Source organism: Aquila chrysaetos, chromosome 17 (assembly GCF_900496995.4).
Source record: "Aquila chrysaetos chrysaetos chromosome 17, bAquChr1.4, whole genome shotgun sequence".
Classification (NCBI taxonomy): Eukaryota; Metazoa; Chordata; class Aves; order Accipitriformes; family Accipitridae; genus Aquila; species Aquila chrysaetos.
Genome location: NC_044020.1, coordinates 15,060,221 through 15,082,817, shown reverse-complemented (window position 1 = coordinate 15,082,817; position 22,597 = coordinate 15,060,221). Strand labels below are relative to the sequence as shown.

General features: G+C 42.9%; 1 protein-coding gene across 1 annotated transcript in view; it reads right to left on the bottom strand.

The window, feature by feature from the left end:
* PTPRO (protein tyrosine phosphatase receptor type O) overlaps window positions 1-16,804 on the bottom strand; it is a 163,769-nt gene extending 146,965 nt beyond the window's left edge. Inside the window, 3 exon segments of the mRNA XM_030040367.2 lie at window positions 16,292-16,344; window positions 16,347-16,386; window positions 16,388-16,804. Coding sequence (XP_029896227.1) covers window positions 16,292-16,344; window positions 16,347-16,386; window positions 16,388-16,507 — 213 coding nt within the window. The 5' untranslated portion in view covers window positions 16,508-16,804.
* Between the last annotated feature and the right edge of the window lie 5,793 nt (window positions 16,805-22,597).

The window sequence follows — 22,597 nt, the reverse complement described above, 5'->3', positions numbered from 1 at the left end:
GTCTATTTATATTTTACAGTAGGATATCTACATCAAGGGTCTGCTATGTGTTGATCCTGTGCTAGTATCCCAGGGCCAGCTGGTGGTGGTACGTTGCCCAAAGAGGTTGTAGAGATACATGCTTATTGCTATTCAAAAGCTGTCTGCACACAGTCCTGGGCAACTGGCTCTAGGTGGCCCTGCTTGAACTTGGTTGTTGGACCAGATGACCCCCAGAGGCCCCTTCCAACCTCAACCATCTTGTGATTCTATGAACTGTAATCAGGACAAGGTTATGAAACCCTAGCATAGTTACAGCCAGCTGAGCTCAAAGTCACAGGGACTGATGTTGATTTTAGTTACATTTGGTAAAAATCAGTGTAATGCCATTGCTTGAGATGAAGTTCATTTGAATTCACAGTGTAGGTGACTAAGCACAGTAATTGGCCCTTTTTTTTCCCTGAGAAATATGATCTCTATTTGAATAGCAGCTATTTTCACTAAAATAGTCTTTTCATGTAATCAGTCTTTTTGTGACTATTTAGCATTCCACTGGAAGTTAACTATTGAGCTGGGCTAAATGGCTGCAAATGGTGTGTGCAAAGAAGCCTTTTCTTTGACTGTTATAAAATGCAATCCAGAATGTTTACTGGAGAAATACAACTCACATAGGAGTGAAAAGCAAAATATTCCAGAAATGAGGTTTAGGTGAGGACGATGTGTTAGAGGCTGGGTGTGAGCCGAAGGGACTTGAGCAGGGTTATGTGCAGGTGGAGGAGAATCAGGGTTGAGCACGGCAGGAGGAGATGACAGGTTAAACAGAAGGGGAAGAAGTGGGCTGAAGAGGAAAGGGGTTGAGGAAACAATAGCGAGGGGACAAACACTAGAAAGGATAAATGTGAGAAATGGGCTAATATTTTATTCTTGGAAAAATGCAGATCTCAGACACTGAATACCTGCAAAGGTTGTTAAAGTTGCTGAATTTTCCTTGACTGACTGTCCCTGCCTCCATTTTTCTTTAAAGAGGTCTGAAAGCTTAGGATTTAAATATTCTTTCTGGAGAATCAAAATATTTGCTGGGAAGCTTCTTAGGCTTCTCTGTCATAGCAAGAACTACAAAATAATTTTTGTCGGTTAATCCAAATTATTATTTTGCCTTTCAAACCTTCTGAGTACCCAACCTCTACAATATTTCTTGCAGAGCATTAATAAATAAAACATCCACACACTCTGCCCATTACTGTAAAAAAAAAAAAAAAAAAATCTTCTAGTATTTAATTCATGAGGGAAAGGAAGAGGAAAAGATTCTTTGTCTTTGCACTTTCCTAGAAACGTCTTTCAATTCTCCAACAAGATGCTGCCTCAGATGTGCTCAGAGGTGCTCCTTCTCTCCCCCTCAAGTACTAAGCCTAGTTTCACAACCTGAAAACCAGATCAGCCTGCAGCTTATCCACGGATAAGCTCCCCACCAGCATTTTAGGTGCCAGTCAGCACTCTGTTATGACAATGTGATAATGTGAATGGTAACATAAGCCCTCAGAAAACATCAGAGCTGAGGTACCACAGCAATCCCTCTGTGGCTTGTACCAGTTGTTTAGCAGAGGGATGCACTAGCACAATCCGGTCGCACTGCGGAGGAGGACACAGTGTCTGCTTCCTCCCTTTCAGGATACAAACGACCTCAAAGGGAAAGGACCGGCTGAAAGCATGGTGTTGCCACCTTCTCGCCAGCTAGCAGTGCTGCCTTTCTCTGAAAATGGGAAGATAACAGCACCCTTCTCCAGCGCAGAGCTGCAGGGATGGAGGAGCACCATCAGCAAGGCAATGTTAGCAAGCCTGGCCTACCACCTGCTTCCACGAGCCCTGGCACGACCCACAGGCGGGCGAGGCTGGGAGGTAAGAGCAGCTGGACCCTCCCCAACACCTGGGCAGGTCCCGGCCACCACCCTCCCACATCCCGCCACGAAGCGACCCTTGTGCTGCAGCCAACAACATCAGCGGGCAACTCCTGACACATAATGCGGGGAGCTACAAAGCCAGGTGAGATATTCTGCCCCCTCTTCTCCTGCCTGACCTGTTGCGATAGGGACAGGACAGGACAGACATCAGTAGGTCGAGTCCTGCAGGAACTGCTTCTGGTCTCCCAGTGAAACCCGGCTGGCTGAAGGGGTGGGGAAACAACCCAGGCCCCACTACGCCACTGTCATCCTCTGTTTCCACAGTCCCCATGCTGCAGGCTACCAAAATCTGACCGCTCCTGTAAAAAACAGCATCCACAGAGACTCCTCCATCACTGCCACAAAATTGATTAGTTTGTTTTTTTTTTTAATTAAAAAACATATTTATTTAATCCCTCACAGTCAGAATAGCAATATTTAAATTTATGAGGTAGTGCTGGTCAGGGGACGCAAACATTCAGGGAGTATCTTTATCTTGCCTCTCACCAGAAAAGATTTATAGTTTGATCTGACTGGTGACTTTGACATAGCTCCTTTAACCATAACATCTTTCCATTCCTCTAGTAGCAGAGATTTAGCATTTCAGGCTGAGTACATATGTTGGCTAAGAACATAATCCTCAGCTCTGGGCATAGGAGTTCATGGTAAGAGGATGGCTCTGCATACAAATTGAAAGCACCGAAACGCAGAAAAGAAAAATACACTAAACCCTAATATGCATATTGTGAAGGCCTTCTGGCATCAGAAGAAATCATCAGTTATTTAATTTGACATCTTTAGAAGCAGAGGGACTAGAGGAAAAAAAAGGAGAGCGAGAGAGAAAAAAAATGGATATGACCTTTAGTCCGACACTCCAAGTAAAGACTTTAGATAAATACTTACAGAGAAGGAATATGCCAATATGCAAAGAAGAAAAGATATAAATGAGACTAGACCATTTCAGTAGAGAAAAATCCCAGACCTCCCATTCTACAGCCATTTCCGACAGCACAGAGATGGATTTATCAGGGGGCAGAAGGGGACACTCCCCTTCACTTCTATTAGCCTCCTTCACGTAGCACGTGCGTTCCTGAATGCAGGATCCAGACACATCTCTGCAGTCCATCTGCTTCCCCTCATTCAGAGGGGGGCTCATCTCCTAATGCAAAAAGACTTTTCGTTATCATTGCAAAAATTCACAGCGGCCATCCAGCAATTACCAGTCATCCGTCACATAGAACTGTAGGAATAAGGGGTAGTGTTTCTGGACAAAAACATAAAGGATCAATATCCCAGGCATCATCTGACACCACTAGACTCTGTTCTTTAAACTTGTAAAAGACACAAATCAAAAAAATGCACTGTGGAAAACCAGAGTATATGTGAAACTCCTGTATCCACGACATGCAACTGTCAGACAATCCCTGTTTTAATAATTTATAAGCCTTCCAAATTATTAATATCAACTGAAATCATGCATTTAAATTGCGTTGCAGGCAAGGGGCTCTGTGGCAGAGCCATTTCAGTCTGGAGCCCCTTTCCCACATGCCCTGCAGCTCTCCTGGGCACAGTGGCGTGTGAAGTGGACCTCAAGGTCTCCTCCTTCACACCACCCTCCCTGCACAGTGGAGGCCAGAGATTTCAGCATAGCTAAATCTAGCTTTGAAAAGAGTTGGGATTAGAGAAGCAAACTTTCTGAACCCACAGTCTGAGCACAGCTGATCTGCCCTAGGCCATGCATAGCATCTCAAAATCCCTTCTACCCATTTCTTTCATGCTAAATATATAGAGGTGCAGAGGTTTTTCCTTTTACTATAAACTCGGCTCATTCTGTGTAAGCTCTGTTCTCCAGGATATCTTCACACTCTCTGCTGACACCTTTCACTTCACAAGTGGTAAGCACATTCCACAGAATAGTCTTTCTTTCTTCCCAAAATAAATTAAATCTGGCATTGTAGGGTCTTCAGGGAAAAAGCATCATTTTGCTTCTCTAGCAGATGACATTACAAGATGATTTTTTTTTTTTTTTTTTTTTTTTGAGAACTGTAAAACATGCTTTTGTGTTATTCACTGGAAGATCTGACTTTTTAAAGCTATAAGCAGAAGGCTTTTTTATGGTGATATTGTTTGGAAATCAGGATTCATGGAACAGAACTGGAGGAAGTAAGGACCACAGAACAGCAACCATTTTATAGACTTTTTAATCTTGGGGGAAGGTGGGTTTTGTTGTTTGGGGGTGTTTGGGGGTGGGGGGAGTTGTTTGGGGGTTTTTTGTTTTTGTTTTGTTTTGGTTTTTTTTTTATTCTGTATCCTGTAGTTAAAAAAAGAAATCTGTATTTTAGCAAGGAAAAGTAAACATCTGAAAGTATGAGCTAACATAGTCTCAAGGCAAAAAATCTGTGAAAAAACTAATGAATCACTGAACTTATCCTCCCCTCTGACATTATAAATCATTAGTAATAAAATGCTAGCAAGATGCGGAGTCAGGCAGCAGAAGCTGTAATCACAGCCCAAAGTAACTGTTCCTTTGGAGCTCATTAAGTGTATCAAGTCCCTGTAATCTTCTATTGATTTTAGGAGCAGTGGTTCAGTTATCAATACAAAAAGTGTAAGGGAAATTTCCAGAAAGGATTCCACATATTTCTTTGAGATAAGAATTTCTGACCTTGATTTTTACAAGTTTCTCAAACTGGATGCAGTGATGAGCAGCTCCTCTGCTCCAGCACTAAGCCAGCTAGGACAGAGGCCAGCCATGCCCCAACAGCTTTTAATTCATGTTGCTCACGAGTACCCCCGCAGTGAAGCTTTAATGGTTTCCTGCATGCCTAAGACCTGAGCTTGTAAAATATATAAAGACATGGTACTCCTCCCAGAAGTGTAAGTCAGAAGAGGGGGGGGGGGGGGGGGAATCTCAGTCAAAAAGCCTTCTTGAGAAATATGATCCTGTGAAATGAATGGGCAATGATGGCAAATATTTGCCTGATTCTTCAGGAAGTTTAAGTGATAATTAAGGCACATCCTAACAATGGCAGCTCTAAGAATTTTATCCTTGATGTTATATTTAAATCTCCAGCACCAAGGAGCTGCTGAATGCAAGAAAAGCAGCAGACTTCAGCAAAAAGCTTGTGACTGTACCCCAGAGTTTTAAATTCTACAAAGAAAGATAGCCTAAATTTTTTTTTTTCCAAATTCATTTAAAAAAATAAAGTCAAGTTAATAAGACAGTTTCATGCTTTTTTGAGTCCCAATTCATGACTTTTAAAAAGGTTTAATTGACTGTCATTCCTTTCCTGCAGGGCCCTAAGAAGTTATCCAGAGAGGCGGTGGAATCTCCATCCTTGCAGATACTCAAAACCTATCCGGACACGGCCCTTAGCCCCTGACCTACTTGACCCTGCTTTGAGCCAAGGCTCTGACCAGATGGTCTCCAGACGCCCCTTCCAGCCTAAATTACTGCACGACTCTCAACAGTTACGCATTTCCCTGTATCCTGAGAGACGCACAGAGTCCCCGCTCTATACTACAGCATTTGCCATTTTGTTGACAACCAGGGGACAATTCTGAATCACCTGCTTTGTCAACTGGCCATTGCAGTCTCTTGTTCCCCCCTTTCCCCACGTGCCGCAATTCAGCGGTGTGCCCTGTACACCCTCCCAGCTATGCAGTGGAGCGAGGAGTATCAGCATTACCGTCAGCCTAAAGCCAGCTAGAAGGATAAATAAGAAGATACCTATGATAGTCCAAAAAGCAGGCAGCAAAACATAAAGCTGTCCAGTGATATCCAACCAGACCACATCCAGCTTATAACACCATTGTGGCTTTTGCCTTACCATTTTTTAAGAGAGTCATTCCTTGCTTTTGACTTGCAGCCTTACCGCTGCACCTACAGGCAGTCCAACGCAGCAGCCCTTGGCTTTCCTCGCTCTAGACAAGATAGCTTGCTGCGAGCCCAGTTCTGCTGTGTTGTTGAACCTCAGTGCAATAAGCTACTACACTGGGAAATAAGCATGAGAAAATTTGACTCTTCCTTTCTAAGCACCATATGGGACCCATACACCTTACGGGACAGCAGACAAATGCAGACATGGTAAACTATCAGCTTAGAAAACCAAATCATATTATTATAAACATTTCAATGGCAAGATTGATTCTTCCAGTTAAAACTAATGCTAATTCAGGTATCTGCCAGCTCTCATATGCTTTAATCATATAACCAGCACTCATAAGGGCAACAAATTCCTACCTCCAGGAAAAATAAAAGAAAAAAATCTTTCAAATAAAAATGAAAATACCCTGATGAGTAGATGAGTTTCCCCCACAGTGCGCATTGACAACAAACAGTTGATTCTATACAACCATTACAAGATACCATTACAAAAAGCCAATCTCCAAACAGGTCACTTCTTTATTAAAAGTTACCTACAGAAAGAAAAGGGATGCAGAATTAACCACGTACGTAACTGGAACAGATGAAGCCTGCAAGATACACTCTGGCATGTTCCAAAATACTTCTGTTTCTTTTCCATTTTGTCTCCTAACCTCATAACATTCACAAACAACTATTCCAGTCACACCAGTCCTTCTGGTGAGGCCGTAGGGAAGGCATTCTGGCTCTGCTCCAAGCCGAATGCTCATGCACCATATAACAGACATTTCAGAATTTGTTTCCTCCACTTGGACACTTACCGATATCCTGACTTGCTACTGTTCATCACCTGGTGCAGTAATGCCTACCAGGAAAAACTGGTATCTGATAGCTAGGCTGTTATGCCACCACATAAAAACCCCTTTGTCCCAGCATCAAGCACGATGTCTGCCATAGCCAACTGGTCTCTGGCATGTTGCTTTGCAAAAAGGCTCCTGCAAATTTCAGGTCATCGATGGCAAAATATTAAAAGGAAAAACTATATATCTTCTTTTTAAACAATATTTACAATATGCAGCAGATATGGATACAGACCCCATTTAAAGTTGTTGCTATTGTTAACTTCTTTTGACCATTCACCCCTCTTCAATTCTCAAGTTTTAAACCAAACTATGTCCATACAGAAACAGACAGAACTCGGTTAATCTCCACAATGGCTCTGTGTGTATATCTAAGAACACATCCAGTTTTCTCCTCTTCATGGAAGGAATTCAGAGGATTTAACCCCACCATGAGTTCCTCCAAGCAAGAGCAGCTGTGCTACTCAATATGTAACTTGAACTCATTGCCAGCTCTTAATTTGGCTGTGCATTTGCCCTTTAGAGAAAAATTATTTTCCAGATACCTATCTTAAATTACTTTTCAAATTCTGGTTCCTTTCTGCATTTCAGATAAGCACGTGAATGTATTTTGAACTGGTATTTCCATCTGTGTGATCAGATAGGAAAGTCTACTGCTCTGTAGTTAGCTGGAAGCGTATAAGTGAAAGAGTCTAGGAAATAATGGCTGTGTTCAGGTCACACCTGAGCAGAGCAGGATAAGAGTCTATGTTCTCAAATTGAAAGGCCCCAGATCATCATTGGGTTTTGGTATTGTTTTTGACTCAGCTAGCCTATTAAAGAGGCAGGGACCACCTGTATTGTTCAGATCCATATACAAGTGTGTATTTGGTATTCATGCAGAATTTGGTTTCCATCCATCCACGTATCTGTGTTAATGCTGCAATGCCAGGAAAAGTAGCTGTAGGTTAAAACGTACTTAAACTCAAACTCTTACTTGAACAGTCCCTGAAATATGCAGAGGAAGAAAAAGAGGAGACTGATGGCTCTGCCTTGAGAAAACCACCCTATTTTTTGCCTAGCACTAGTTACATAACTTAAGTTTCCTGCAAAGAAGCTCCTCTCGTAAGAGCAGAAACATTCAAGTGTTCTCCTATTACACTGGCTCCAGCAGCAGATTACAACACACCAATTCTTGCCAATACAGCTACTCCCTAAACAAGAAGGTTGCTCAAGATGTATCTGATGGGGAGTTTCTTTAAGCTATCAGACTCTCAGATTCCAAAAATCAAAACCATCCCGTGGCCTCCCGTTTGCGCTACCGACACTGCGGCGAGCGAGCCCAAGGTCACCAGCACGTCACAGTTATGTGCAGTTATGCTGCACGTCAAACTTCACAGCATCACCCAGCTGAGATCGCAGGTCTTCCTGCTGCAGCTTGGTCCAAAGCCCATTTAAAGCAACATAAAGACTTCTATTGACTTTCTTTGGACTTTGGACCCATTCCCAGAAGCACAGTAGACTCTCTGATAGCTCCCAGCATCCTAAGAATTAGAGGCAACCCAGCAGTTTTGGTTCCAGCTAACAGAAGTCAGTGTTGCACATAAACAACAGGTGAGACCACAAAATTGTTATCCATATTCATGGAGTGCTTCCGTTTCAGTTAAATGCCGGTGACATCTTATGGTGTCACCATTCTGTAGTTTGCATGCTTTCCCACAATGCTGCTGAGGAAACCTGATGGGCTTCGGAGCCTGTGGAGTCCTGAGTTAGTTTTCAAGAAAGATTTAAAAATAAAAAAAGTATTTTGTGCTTAACACATTACTTTGTAACCCACTGAGAAGGAATTTTATACCAGAGATCATTTTGAAATACAGTTAAGTATTCACTATGTATTCATTTATCTTTCAGAAAACGTCATAATTTTTCTTGTATTTAATAACTGCTAGTTAATTATGTAAAATCCCATCCCATCTGCTTATTCCTTCCCACAGCGAAATTAGAGGGCTTGATTCTAAAGTCATTACTCACAGAAGGAGAGGCATTGATTTAATGGACTTCCCTGAAAAGGGATTACAGTATAGGATCCTCTGATATTGATTTTGTGACATCATAATCTTTTCCTCAGAAGCAGACACTGATGACTCAAGATAATATCAGCGCAAGGTTAGGCAGGGGCAGCCTAGTTAGAGAAAGAAAATTATTAAAAAACAGCCCTCCTAGTTTAAGGTAAGCAGATTACAATAAAATAATAGCTATGTTCTCTGTTTTGAATAAAAGTTCTCTTAAAAAAAAAAAAAAAAAGAAACAACTGAGTTACGTTTCTCTCTTTCATCTCTTGCCCTGCTTACAGTTACTTTCATGAAACTATTGTGAGCTAGAGCATTTTTTGTAAGTTAATAGGTTCTCTTTGAAGGGATTAAAGTCACATTGATTATTAATTATTTTTTGATGTTTTAAATTGATGTAAATGTCCAGAAGCTCTGATGAGCAACATCCTCTAGAAATCAATACCAAATAAAAACAAAAGCAGCAAACAACAATAAAAAAAAAAACCCCTCTGCTCAGCTCTTGGGGGAAGCGATTGTGACTTATTTCTGTTTGGAAGGTATACCGCCCCTTGGAGAATACCAGCAACTGGCATAGATGATAATAATTTCTCAGTTATTTAAAGCATCCGTATTTTGATGTGTCTATCTTTCAGACTTCAGGCAGAGTCTGCAGATATTTTGCATACAGAACAAAGCTAGGCACAGCAGTGCTAAGCAAATAATAAATAAATTAATTTCATTGCTGTTGGAAAATGTTAATTTTTTTTCTTAAATCCACCTTGGAGTACTTTGGGAAAACACTAATTAGCATTCTTTCTGTGGAATTTTTTTCCACCAATTGTCTCTACTGTTCTTCACCACATTTTAATAGGGTGTTGGGGTTTTGGGTTTGTTGGTTTTTTTCTTACTCAAGTTTAAAATTTCTTTGCTGTTTGTAAGTGGAATGAGAACTAGACCCTTTCTTCTCATTTGATAGGCCAGTGAGGAGAAAAGATTCTCCATGCTAAAATGACTTCCATATGAACAATGAGGAAATGATCCTGAAAAGCTGTGGTGCAGATGAGACATGTGCCAAACAGCGGATTACACAAAGGTAACAAGGCAACTGGGAGAGTCTGTGGTCTGCTCTGGGGACTCCTCTCAGCCTAGAAGAACAGCCCCTTCTTAGTTGATTCCAGGGATGTGTCTAGCCCAAGAAGAAATGATTGAAAGATCTTAAAACTGAAGGAGTTTCTGATCTGATCAACAACTTAGAGACTGGGTCCTACCTCTCTTATCCCAAAGATTTGGCCTTTGTGCTACATAGTTGGAAGTCAACATAACTAAATTGGGGACCTCCAGGTTTATAGCACATGAAGGAGCTACAGTTGTTCAATCCTTCTGACACAACTAGAAGACAAATGTCTCAACCTCCTAAAGAGCACTGAGGCCCAATCATTTCAGAATCACAGCTGTTACATTGATAGGCAACATTATCTGTTTTTCCCAAAGTACTTAAAAAGGAATTTAGATTTTTATCCTCCAAGAGGTTCATATCTACCAAACAACTACCTCGTGTTAAATCTCTGGCTGACATAATAGCACAGAGTTGTTGACTTTTGTTATCTCCATTCAGCTCCTCTGAAGTGCTCAATCCCTGTGCTTAAATGTCCCACTTGAATTTTTCCATCCCCAACATTATGTTTTCTACCCATTCACAGTGCCCATCCCACATATTCTCTTCTTATTGCCATGCTGCCACCTCAAGACCAGCATACTGAAAGCTGAGTCTATCAATTCCCTTAAAAACATATCTCCTGATAGCTCTCCTCCCTGTTACTATCAGCTGTGTCACCAACTTTCCCATCACCGATGCTTACTGTAAAGCATTTCTTCTCTAAATACACGCATATAACAGAACAGAAAATGCAAAGATAACCATAGTAATTTGAGCACAGCACATACTACTTTTGCTCTGGTACAATGTGCTATCTTTATGGCGAGCCAGACATGATGCATATAATTTTATTTCTGGAACTCCTTCATTTAAAAGCCACTGTAATTTCCTAGCATAAGAATGAAGGAGTTCCAGAAATAAAATGCATCACGTTTGGCTTACCGTAAAGACAGCAGACTTCTTCCTTAGGAGTTGCTCCCTTCACTGGTTGTATTCATTCAAGATTACACAGTGCTATGAAAAGCAAGGTAATCTTTCTGTTTCAAGTATCTCCCATTCTCTATTCACCTGTTACACATTGTGCACGTGGCAGCTGGTGTGTGTTGCCACATTTCTTTCATAAAGATTTTCCTCTTTTCAAATATACATCGATAGAAGCTTAATAAAAAAAAAGTTATAATAGCTTTTGTGTGCAGAACATATTTAATAAGCCAGTCTCTTCATTTTCCTACTAGACTCCTAGGTACTAACCTCTGTGTCAAGACTTTAATTTTAAAATATTTTTAACATTTATCAAAGTTTGATTTTTTTCTTTACCTTGCAGTCAATTACATTTTGCTACAAGAATAGAATCTTTGAAATCTTGAGTAACCAAAATGTAATCACTAATTTACTAGAAGATAAGAGTGCTCAGGATGATAAAGATGATACATACTTCTCCCATGGAAAAGGCAAATAATTTTAAAGAACACTTAAACCCAAAGATAACTACGAGCCTTTTAAGTTGTTCAGCAAAAAGACCTGTTTTCAAAGCTTTATTTTTTGACATTTATTGTCCTGACCCATATGCCTAAGTAAAAAAAGCTCTCTTCTCCAGAGCTGAGACTGACTAGTAAAATAAGTCTCAAGATGGATTTACACAAGACTTTGTTCAGTTTAACATTCATTCTGAAGCTCTGTAGGGTCATTTCATGATCTGCCTGGATTGCTCTGTATGGTGACATCAGAAATGCAGAGATTAGTGGGCTTCTCAAGTTCAGTCGGCACACCGTCTGTGAGCCCTTTAATGAATTGCCATGGGATCACCACAGGTAAGTCTTTATTCAGCATGGTCCCTGTCTTAACCCGAATGAGGGATCACCCTTGAGTGCAGCTTCTGACTGAGGTGATACAACCTAGAAATTGCCTTATTGACCTCGTGCAATTCGAGTCTGGGGCTCATAACTCCTGCAGAGATGAAAGAACTTTTCTTGATCACCCGCTATCATTTCACCACAACAAAATCAGAAATTTGCCAAAGAGTAATAGCAGACCCTTATTCCACTGGCAGAGAGGGTTTTGCAAGTGCCTGCTACAGTTCCGTAAACATGAGTTGGCATCCAAGCATCCTCTTCATTAGCTTTGCCCTCTAGAATCAGCCTGGTCTAGAAATAATCCATGAAAATAATGAAATGAGAGAGAACATGACTTATAGAAGTTTTGGGCTAAGGATGATCATTCATAACAAGCTTTTTGCAAAAGAAAAGTTTATGCTTTTGCTGGGAGAATGCCTTTATTTCCCATATGGCCTGGATAGTCTCAAACTAGTGGTAGGCAGAAAAGTTCAGACTGTTTTACCTCAGTTGCTCCTCTGAGCCTGTCCAGTCACAAGGAAACCTTACATTAGTTTTGCAAACAAAGATGAACTGGTAAGACTGGGGTTTTTTATTTTGGTACTAGTAGGACATGGTCATTAGGAAAAAAAACCCAATCAAACTTATTTTCTCAATAAGACCTTCAATCAGCATCTCTTAGAGAGAGAAGAGATGCTAAAAGGACTCCATACCAAAATTCACGTTAAGCGTCCTTTGGGGTTTGGGGGGTTTTTTTTGTTTGTTTTTTGTTTTTTTGCAGCCAGGAGGAAACAGTGGTGAAGCACTGGGGCTCCCAGCTGTGAAATCAGCCTTTCTCTTGAAAAGGTTTCTCCCACAGAAAGAGGCAGTGTCCTGATGGTATGGCTTTTGCTTCAAATTACTGACATCAGATGCAGATATTCTTGCAAATTACACCAATAGAAATCTATTTCCGTTGTTGGGTAGGGTTGTGCTGAGTAAAGTCTTACAGAACCTAAATCTTTTTGAATGCCTTGGTCCACATAAACCTGCATTTAGACTTCACTATGACACCAAACTCCATAAACCGATGTAGTAGTGGACAAAAGTCTACCCTGATAGACATAAAAAGTTGTCCTTGCTAAGAGAAAGAAAGAGGGTGTTGCTGCTTTTTATGCAGAGCCTGAAGAGCATATATAAGACTGATATATAAAGACCTCAGTCTCCTGGAAATAAGAGATGCATTTTCTTTTATTTGTAGACAATTTTCCTGAAAAGTGTCATCCCTCCTATTTAGTCCCTACATGGAACTACTGTGACAACCAGTTTTCTCATTGTTTTCCTACTGAGAGCATTGGTCAGACCCTCTTGGAGGTGTAACAGATTGTAAATGATGTCCCAGCATCAGGTTTGGCACATTTAAGATGCTTTGTCCTCTACTTAAGCTCTACCTTGTCCCACACAAATAATACAGCAAGGAAGCATAAAATCACCCAGGTGCAAGCTACTAACAGCATGGGACACCTGACATATCAGTCACATAATCCAGGGCAGAACTTCAACTGGTGGAAGCTCAGTGTAGACGTGACTAAGGAAAGGTTGCTGGATTGCAGGTAGAAAAGATGGGAAAGATAACATCAGTCTCTGGGATCAGGGAACGTGTCTACTTTTTATTGTTCTTTATTTAGCTGAACTACAGATTTTCCTTTTGGCTATGATCAGCCATGTCTTTGCCACACCAAAATGTGACCATTACAAAGCATGCTGCTAAAGACCTTCCAGCCCTTGAGACTGAAACACCAGAGAACGCAGACCCATTGCAAAATGGCAATATATTAAGAGATTCCTACAGCAGAATGGTTGGAGGCTTTCATCTGAAGCAAGACACGGCCCTGTTCTTCTCCCAAGTACTGTAAATCCATACTAATATCTAAGCTCGCCCACAATGCCTTTCTTCTGCTAGTTCCTAAACTAGCCATCAGCTAAGAAAACCACTGAAGAAAGAACATGATAAAGGGTCAAGATCACATTGGTGTATTTCCAAAAAAGATAATGGTATCACCCTGGAGCACAGAAAGCATTCACATCACACTGTGAAAGAAGGAACTAATTACTAGCCCATGGGCAACAATATCAGGCACATGACATGCAGCGGGCAATATATCTCCTTTTGTCACTGACCATACCAGCAACCTGAGACAACGTCAGGAGTTGGAACAAGTTGGCACTATTACTTTACGCCATGAAATATGACAACTGGAAGAGAAGAGAAAATGTGCTTTGAGCAGTTTTATCACTGTGCAAAGCCTGCTGATAATTTTACAAACTGCCAGATGGGCATCAAGGCCACATCAAGCGGATACAGCTTAGCAAGTGACATTTGGGCTGCTAACGCTGAAATAGCAAGCACACAGACATCAGTTTTGCCCATCTTCAGATTCATCAGTTCAATGCCGCTGCTTCTTCAATAAGATTAACTTCCAGGTGAAACATCAATTTAATAACTCGAGGCTGGATAATTTTTGTATTGCTTCAACAAGTTGGCAGAACTAAACAGCGCAAAACTAGGGAAATGCCTTGTTTTGAAATTAGCTGTTTTCAATTATTTATCACTGCAAAAAATATGCAGACATTAAAGAAATCCTAGTGAATTTCAGGCTCAGGAAAATGGTCCTATTCCAGTGATCTGAAACAAGCACTGCTTTTGCTTCCCCTACTTCTTTCCTGTAACCATGTTTACTCTGAGGGGCCTCTGAAGCCTCAGTTCTCCTCTTATCATAGTGTCTAATAATAACATACAAGATAACTAATTACAGTAGACTTGCTATCCAACCAAAGTCATAATCCAGTCACACATGATGTTACTGATGCACCTCTATCTTGAGCTACAGCTTTACCTTCTCTTACACTGCAAAGTTCTGCTAATGCTCATCAGCTTTCTTTGTCATTCCAGTCCTGGGTTTGTCTGAGTTTTATCTGGCTCAGAAGTGATGGTTACTTACCAATAGAATGAAAACCTGAGGCCTTGGCTACCTTCAAATCTTACCAAATTTCTTGAGATTTATTATTTATTTTACAAGTATAGTATTTTACAAAATTAAACTACCTGTCTTGCTTTACCACAGTAATTTTTGTCACAGTAGTGCTAGTAAAAAAAAAAAAAAAACAAACACCCTTGATTTTTTTTAAAAAAGCCAGGATTCAGAGTAATATGAACTCTGTGACTGTGGGATAAAACAGCTACTTAAAACTGTGTGCAATTCTATATTAGGGAACAAACTAGAACCTTCATCTTTCTGCTGGGCCATAAGATCCACGGACTTACTTTCTTAAAAATAAAAGTTAAAAAAAAAAAAACAAAAAAAAACCAAAAAACAACCACCCAATTCCAAGGAACAAAATTTTGCCTGTATATTAACATTTTATCTTGCATAAATGTATGTTTCAGCAGTTATGAAAATGAGACAGCTGACAGTTGACTACTATATGTGAACAGATGCTGTGAAAGCTTCCCTTTAAATAGTTCTGTCAATGCAATGTCAATTTTAGAAGTGACACCACTGCTGTTCTAGGACATGATCCTGCAAACTCTTATTCACACAGGGAGTCCTGCTGATTTCCATAGAACATTTACATTTATAAGGCTCTAAAAGGTCAGGTCCTTAGTTGCAGAGCTCTCCTTAGCAGTGACTGACAAATATACAACAAAGTTTCTAGTAGTGCTGAACACTGTACTTTAGGGCAATGACATTTATAGGCAGTGGTATTCGCCTAGACGATACGTACATTTTCTTTCAGAAGTTACACAAAGCATATTAAATATGCTCGAGAAACCATTAAAGGAGCAAAAGCGTAAAGATAAAAAACGTCATGTGAAACCAAGCTTGCAGTATTAAGCAGAACTTTGAAAAATTAATCTGCCAAGAAGATAGGCTGAGCCTGAACATAGCACGGTGCTGATCAGAAAGCAGTGTTAAATTCTGCCACGATAAAACCGACACGATACGCCACCCGCCCCTTTGTTAGCTCCGTTTTCACAACGGTTCTCTTGGCGGGTGGAGGGGGGGAGGCACGAGAGGTAAGAGACATTTGACGGGGGCACACGTCGCGGCGGGCTGTGTTTCCCCGCGGCCGGGGCCGGGGCCGGGGCGGTCGGTGCTGAAGGACAGCGCGGCGCCCCCGCCGCGGCCCGGCACCGCTGGGCAACCCCCCCCCAAAACCGGCACACCGCCCCTCTCTCGGCACCCCCGCTGGGAACCGGGCAACTTCGGAGGAGGCCGAGGATGGCACTTTCGGTGGGGACACGGGAGAGGGGGCGCGTCTCGGCCCGGGGCACGGCGGAGCGGGCTGCCCGCCCGTCGGATCGCGCACCGCGGGGCGGCGGCACCGCCGCCTCCCCCCCCCCCCCCGCCCCAAGCCGCCCCGCTCCCAAACCCGCCCGCGGGAGCACAAAGCGGGGAGAGCCGGGGCTGAGCGCCTGCCTCCGCCGCCCCGCCGGAGGGGCGGAGCGGGCACGGCCACCTGGCCGTCCCCCGGCCGGCGCCGCGGTCCCGCCGAGCCGCCGGCAAGGCACACAAAGGCGGCGCGGAGGGGGCTCGGCGCCCGCCGGAGCGGGGGGGGGGACCCGCACCCCTCCCCTTCCCCGGCACTTACCTTCAGCAACACAAAGAGCCAGAGGAGGCAGGAGCGGGCCCCCGGGGCCCCTCGCCGGCGGCGGCCGGGCATCGGGGGGGACGGCGGCCGCGGCCCGCGGGGGCGGCCGGGCAGGGGGGGCTGCTGCTCCTCTGCCCCCTGGCCCCCCGCCTCCCCGCCTCGCCTCCCTCCGCCCGGCTCCGAGCCGTGCCCGGCAATGGCGAATTGCGGCAGCATCAGGCGGCCGGCGGCGGCGCCGACCTCCCCGCCGAGCGGCGCATCCTGCCGCCCCCCGCCCCTTTTATTTGGGGTTTGCGACGGGGGGGGGGGGGGGGGGGGGAGGAGGAGAAGGAGGAGGAGGAGGAGGAGGAAGGGGAGGGGAGGCGGCGGCGGGGGGTGTCTCTCCTCCCCGGAGTTGGGGCGATCGCGCCGCTGGCTGCGCGGGCAGGGCTGGGGAGAGCCGCTCGGCGGCCCCGGGAGCGCCGGCTCCTCGGCGGGAGCGGCCCCAGCCCCCGGCGGAAGGCGAGGGCCGGGAGCCGGCAGCCGCCGCCCTCGCTCCCCCCGCACCGCCCTACCCCGCCCCCCCGCTCTCGCTCTCCCCCGCCACAGCATCTCCTCTCCGCCGGCAGGAAAAGCCAGGCGGCAGGCAAAACCGCATCCCCGCCACCGCTCCCCACCACGCGCGACAGTCCCTCCCCAGTGGCATTTTCCCTGCCTCTCCCCCGCCTTGCGCCCCGCCGCGATCAGGGGACAGAAACGCCGCCAGCACCGGGGGCGGGGGAGCGGCGGAGAAGGGACCCGGCCCCGCACGGGGCTTTAGGCTTCTGCGGGAGGCGGCTGCTCAGTTGCGGCTGTGCTGGAGCTCCAGCTCCAGGAGCAGTGGCCGGTACCCGGGTACCAGCAGGAGACACAGCGTTCGGAAACAACGCGGACTTCCCTACGGCTGTTCTCAGGAGGTAGAACAAGCGTGAGGACAGCTCTTCGGGGGTTCAAGGTATAGGTCTAAGCCTGCGAAGGGGGGAGAAGAACTCATCCTGTCCCACGAGATCCTCGGGCCCAGTGATTAGACGGGCACATGGAAAAACCTGAGGTCACGTCTCCTGTTGTGTCTTCCCCCCCACATCCCACCCTGAAATCCTGCAAGTTGTTCAGGGCCATCTCCAAACTTAAGGATAGGCAAACTATTCATCTTTTCAAGAGTCTTGCTTAAGATGATGTCCCCAGGAAAAAAAAAGGGGGGATGGGGAGAAGAGCAAAACAAAACCAAACCAAACCCAAAACCACCTATGCATGCCCCCCTCATTCGACCACTATGATGAAAATAGTCTTTCCAAAACAAGAAGAATACACCAGAATCTGGTTTGTCACCAACCACGCTCTCACTCACACCAGTATAAATTAGGGTGCATCCTCAGTGCAGCTGTCAGAGCTATAACCAATGTCTATCTGAACAAAATAAGGTCATAAGTGTAATAAGGCTGTTTCTGGGGCATTAAACTTCAGAGCAATTTTGGATCTAGGTGTGGTGTCCATCGCTTATAATAATGGGCCACAATCTCACTTTTCCTTAAAAAACTAAAATAGTGGCTGAAAGTAGATTCAGGGTTTGTTACCAAATTTTCCAAGCCATTTAGGCAAGATGAACTCTATTAACATTCTTGTGGGAATGTCCTTTAAACTGATCAATTACAAAGTTGTTTTCTACCAGCATTACTAAATTAGACAATAATGAACCTGCATTTCAGAGCCCTGCCCGGCTTATACATGGTGTATTTTTGATTTTCATACAATTTGGGCCTTCAGTCAACAAAAGCTTGATTTCAAAGTGGCCAAAGCCAGAGAGGGATGTGCTTATTTTGTACTGAAATGGGCCCTGGAGCGCTGATTTGCCACACTTGATGGGGATTAATCCAGAAAATGAAGGAGAAAGTCAGGTCCTGTGTAGATACTGGCACAAAGCCCAAATTTAGAGCTCCAGAAGGCAAATGCTATTCATGTCTTCATTTATAAGAAGCTGGGGACAGAAAAGACCTACTCAATGCTACCAGTGAAGGACACAGGCCTCTCTTGGGTACTCATCACTCTGTTGGTGTTTGGAGAATTATCTGAAATTGGTATGCAAGGAGTTAACCGTAGCTAAATTTCCTTCAGTACACAGGTTTAAGATGAAGAGAGAGGTTATCTGAAAGACAGAGCAGTGAATTTCTTTAGGAAATTAAGATTGTCATCAGTACTTGAGAGCTGTGGATTTAATTTTAGGCTAGGAAATTCTTGTTTACTGAATAAATTAAATTGTAATAGTCAGTGATTTTTGACATTAAGATTGTACTTTATGCAGTCTTTCTTCTCCAGTATTCCACTCATTTACAATATTTAGATGTTAAAATGATGATTGCATAAACAAGACTAAAGACACCTAAAAAGCAAAAAACAATTAAATATAAAATTCTAGTAGCATTTTAGCCTCAGAACAACACTATTTGAATCAAAGAGTTAAAGTGAACAATAGCTGAAAGAAGTGAGAAGCGTTCCTGGAATGAAACCTTCAGTAAAGGACTAAGACATTAAAACATTCTGGTCTGGCTGTTGCAGCAAAGAAAAATGCAGCCAAGAGAATGCAAGAATAGCATCCTTTTTAAATTGTGTGGGGTCTAGTGATACTCAACCTTTTAAAAAGGTGCCAGTGCTTTGGGAGGTTCCAATCTGCCAATAGAATAGAATCCCTTAGAAAAATGATCATTAAGTTTGGGGTTGGTTTTTTTAATTAAAAAAAAAAATTAAAAGGTGTTTTCTAGCAACTATTTGGGATCGTGTTAGACACAGGCAGTAGAACAGTTCCTGCCAAGGAAAGCCTACACCAGCTTAGAGAAAGAAGGTATAATGTGAGCAAAGCTAACAAGCAAAGATTATCATACCGGAGAGGTTGTGCTCCAGGCTTTTTCAATGGGTGAAGCCTGGAAAGTCATACAAAGCATTTCATAAGAATGCAAGAAGGTAGGACATGAAGGAGGAGCAAAAGAAATTTCATCTTTTCTGATAGGAGGTCTGAAAAGTAAGTACAGACTAGAGAAAAAAAAAAAGGAACCATGAAAGCAATGGCGACCTTACTTGTTTACAGCATCTAAACAATAAAAACAGTGAGTCTATTAACAAACCAGCAAAGCTTTAAAAATAACGAGACAATGAGATATCTTCCATTTACTCAGGGAAAAAGAAACAGGGCAATTTGTAAGTGTTTGAAAGTGGTCAGTTAGTGAAAGGTACTGATACAAGGGTATTCCAGAAGCTCCAGAAGTCCTTCAAGCCCCTATCCACCGCTCAAAGGTACATCGACGGTCAAAAGGCTTCCAAAGGGCTCGATAGCCCACTACATCAGTCCAGGAGGAAACAAAGGAAGTATTCAGCAGCATACCTCACAAATTAATGTGGAATTTGGTTTCTTTGAATGTAAAACAGGCAAACATTTGAGAAAAATTTAAAAAATAAAAATAAGCTTAAAAGTGCTCAAATGGGGAACCCACTCTGGAGTAAAACGCGGCTTTTTTCTGCATCAGATACTGTGGGTTTGGTGATTTGACCTAAAACTTCCCCCTCCGCCCCTCCCCCCGCCCCCCATTGCATTCCAGAATTCTGAAAAACCCCTTCTTGGCACAGTGCAAGCTGAAACATATTCCCAGTTACTGAGAAGGCCCTGTAGCAAGGACTAAGTCAAAGCCCTGACCTTTGCATTTCGGTAGCTCCTGCAGTACAAAGCAGCTAACTGAACAGGGAGTCCTTCACTCCACCAGGAAGTTCCCTTGACTCACATAAGACTGACACTCGTGAATCCCTGCCATCTTTTCCCAGAATTTATTGAAGGTCCTATGTGGCATTATGGCATGGATATATGGTCAGAGCATGTTGCATTACGAGCATTTCTCATTTTTCCCTAGGAATCTGTTCTAAGCATATACTTGGAAGGCATCCTTAATTTTTCTTGGGCTATGATGTACGCTGGGCTGCAGTGGTATCAGAGCAGGTTTAAGGGACTTTGGTTCTCTCTAAATCCACCTGGCAGAATTATGGTGAAGCAGAGAATTTGGAGCAGAGGGACCTGCCAGTGAGGTGCGTAACAGGGTATTATGATACAGACAAAATTCCCAGAGACTTGTCTGTGCTCACTAGATTTACTGTAAAATCTGGGGATGAATTATTTTGTGATGTGCAGTATGCAGCAACACGATAAAGATATTTCAAGGTATTATAGGACACAGATCACTAGGAGACAAAATACGTTAAAAGAAAATCCTCTTGCATTTTACGAGCACCACGTACAAGCAGGACTCCACATCAAACACACTTTGTCAAGAGCTTCTCGGGTAGCTCATCAACTACTTGAAGGTTGTGCTAGTGACAATGTTAGAGCTTTACCTTTAATCTAATGACCTAATGAATTAAAACAATCGTGGTTGCTTGTAATCAGTGATTTAATGAATGTGACATCCTAACTGAATGAGCATTAATTACCATATCCCACCCTAGATTATTAGAGAAAAATAAAAGTCAAGATGGTCTGTGGTTTCAAAAGTTTATAAAAGTGTTCCTGCTTGTAGCCTACATGGACTTAATTTCAGGTTTACAGTAAATTCTTCCCTTGCCCCTGAAAACCCCAAAGCAACACTCAGTCAGATCTACCAAGTTTGCCTGGCCTAGGGGGAAAAGCTGTAAATTACCATTTATTCTTAGCTGCAGTATAAGCCCAGATTTATATGAAGCTTTACAGGCCTCAGCAAGTCTGGATAAATATGGCATGAAATGAGGTTTATAAAAAAAAAAAAAAAAAAAAAAACAAAACCCTGTAAGCAGAAGAAGTCCTAGTCCATGAAGTTTCTGAAGCAAAAAACATTTGTGGCTGAAAAATAGCTTACGAAAAAAAAAGCATGGATCCTTCTTAAATATATTCTAACCTGAAGTCCTTTCATTTCAATGACAGGAATGGATAAAACAATAACAAAAACAAGTGCAAAGGGTGGCTGGAATAACGTGCATGGGTTGCCACTTATGCGTTCAAGTGCAAATACATCTTAGCTTTCTTTTTGATAAGTACAGGCCCTGTGACTTTTAAAAGCATGTCCCACAGTCCCCCTAACAAACAATTTGACAGGTTTTTTTAAAGATCTGTCTTTTCATAACAAGAATGATTGACACACTTCAGATGTACAACCTGACCAGCTTCCAGATGCCTATTAGTCTTTCAGTGCAAGAGAAGCAGTGAACTATACCATGAAAGGTCATTTCCCTTTAAAAAAATTGTCTTTGGCATTGAATTTTCTCCCCTATAAATAAGTCTATGAAAGATTTTGCCTGATATTTCTTTCCTTTAACACTGTGCAGTGTTCACTGAAATAATGTATGGAGAGGAACTGGGATGTTTTGGGGTTTTTTTTTGCAGAATGCAAGAAGCAACTTTTATTTCTCTCTCCTAGGGTGTCTGGGTGCTACAGGATGCCGGAAAAACAGAGCAAGTTCTGTGAATGGAGTTTTATATCAAGAAAAATATTCATATATGTTTACCTTTCTTGTGAGCTATTAATATTTGGTCAGCACTGCCTGGTATCAGGAACCATCTCTTTTACTCTATAGTTCTCCCTCAAATCTCAGCAGATATAGTCAATTAAAATAATTGCTGCAGTTTCTAACTGTGCTTATTTTGTATTGTAGCCTGTATGTTTCCTCCAGATGCACCTCATTTCTCCATTTTTGTCTATGATCTGGACAGGTCAAAGGCACATTCACTCTGGAGAACGAGGGAGTTTAGGCCTTTCTGACTGTCTTTAGCACCTTCCCCAGCCATATAAGATGATTAAAAAAAAAAAAAAAAAAAAAAAATCAAGTGATCTTTTCTGCTTAAGATGGGTACATCTTTCCGGAGGTAATTCTCAGCATTCAATTGTACTTTACATAGCAGAACAGTCCAGACTCTTTATCTCTCCCAAAATCTGAAAGGAAAAACATCCAGAAGAAAGACTGGGTTCTGGCTCGCTCCAGTCAGCCACAGACTTTAGTACCTTTCACCTCTAAAATATACTGACTTCCTCTGACCCTCAGAGGCTCTATTGATTCACAGAAATCTGAGTCATACTTACAGGAAACATTTCTCTCCCCAGAAATTTACAATAGGAGCTGCAATTTTGCACAGATAACATCCTTCTTTTCTTCCCCTGCATCTATACAAAATTTTTTTTCTTTCTTCATGGTATGGGGTTACCATATCCCAGTATAAATGTGCATGCCTTAAATCAGTGCCTTTTCACTCCCATTTCCCAAACGGCCTCAATAAGCAGCCTT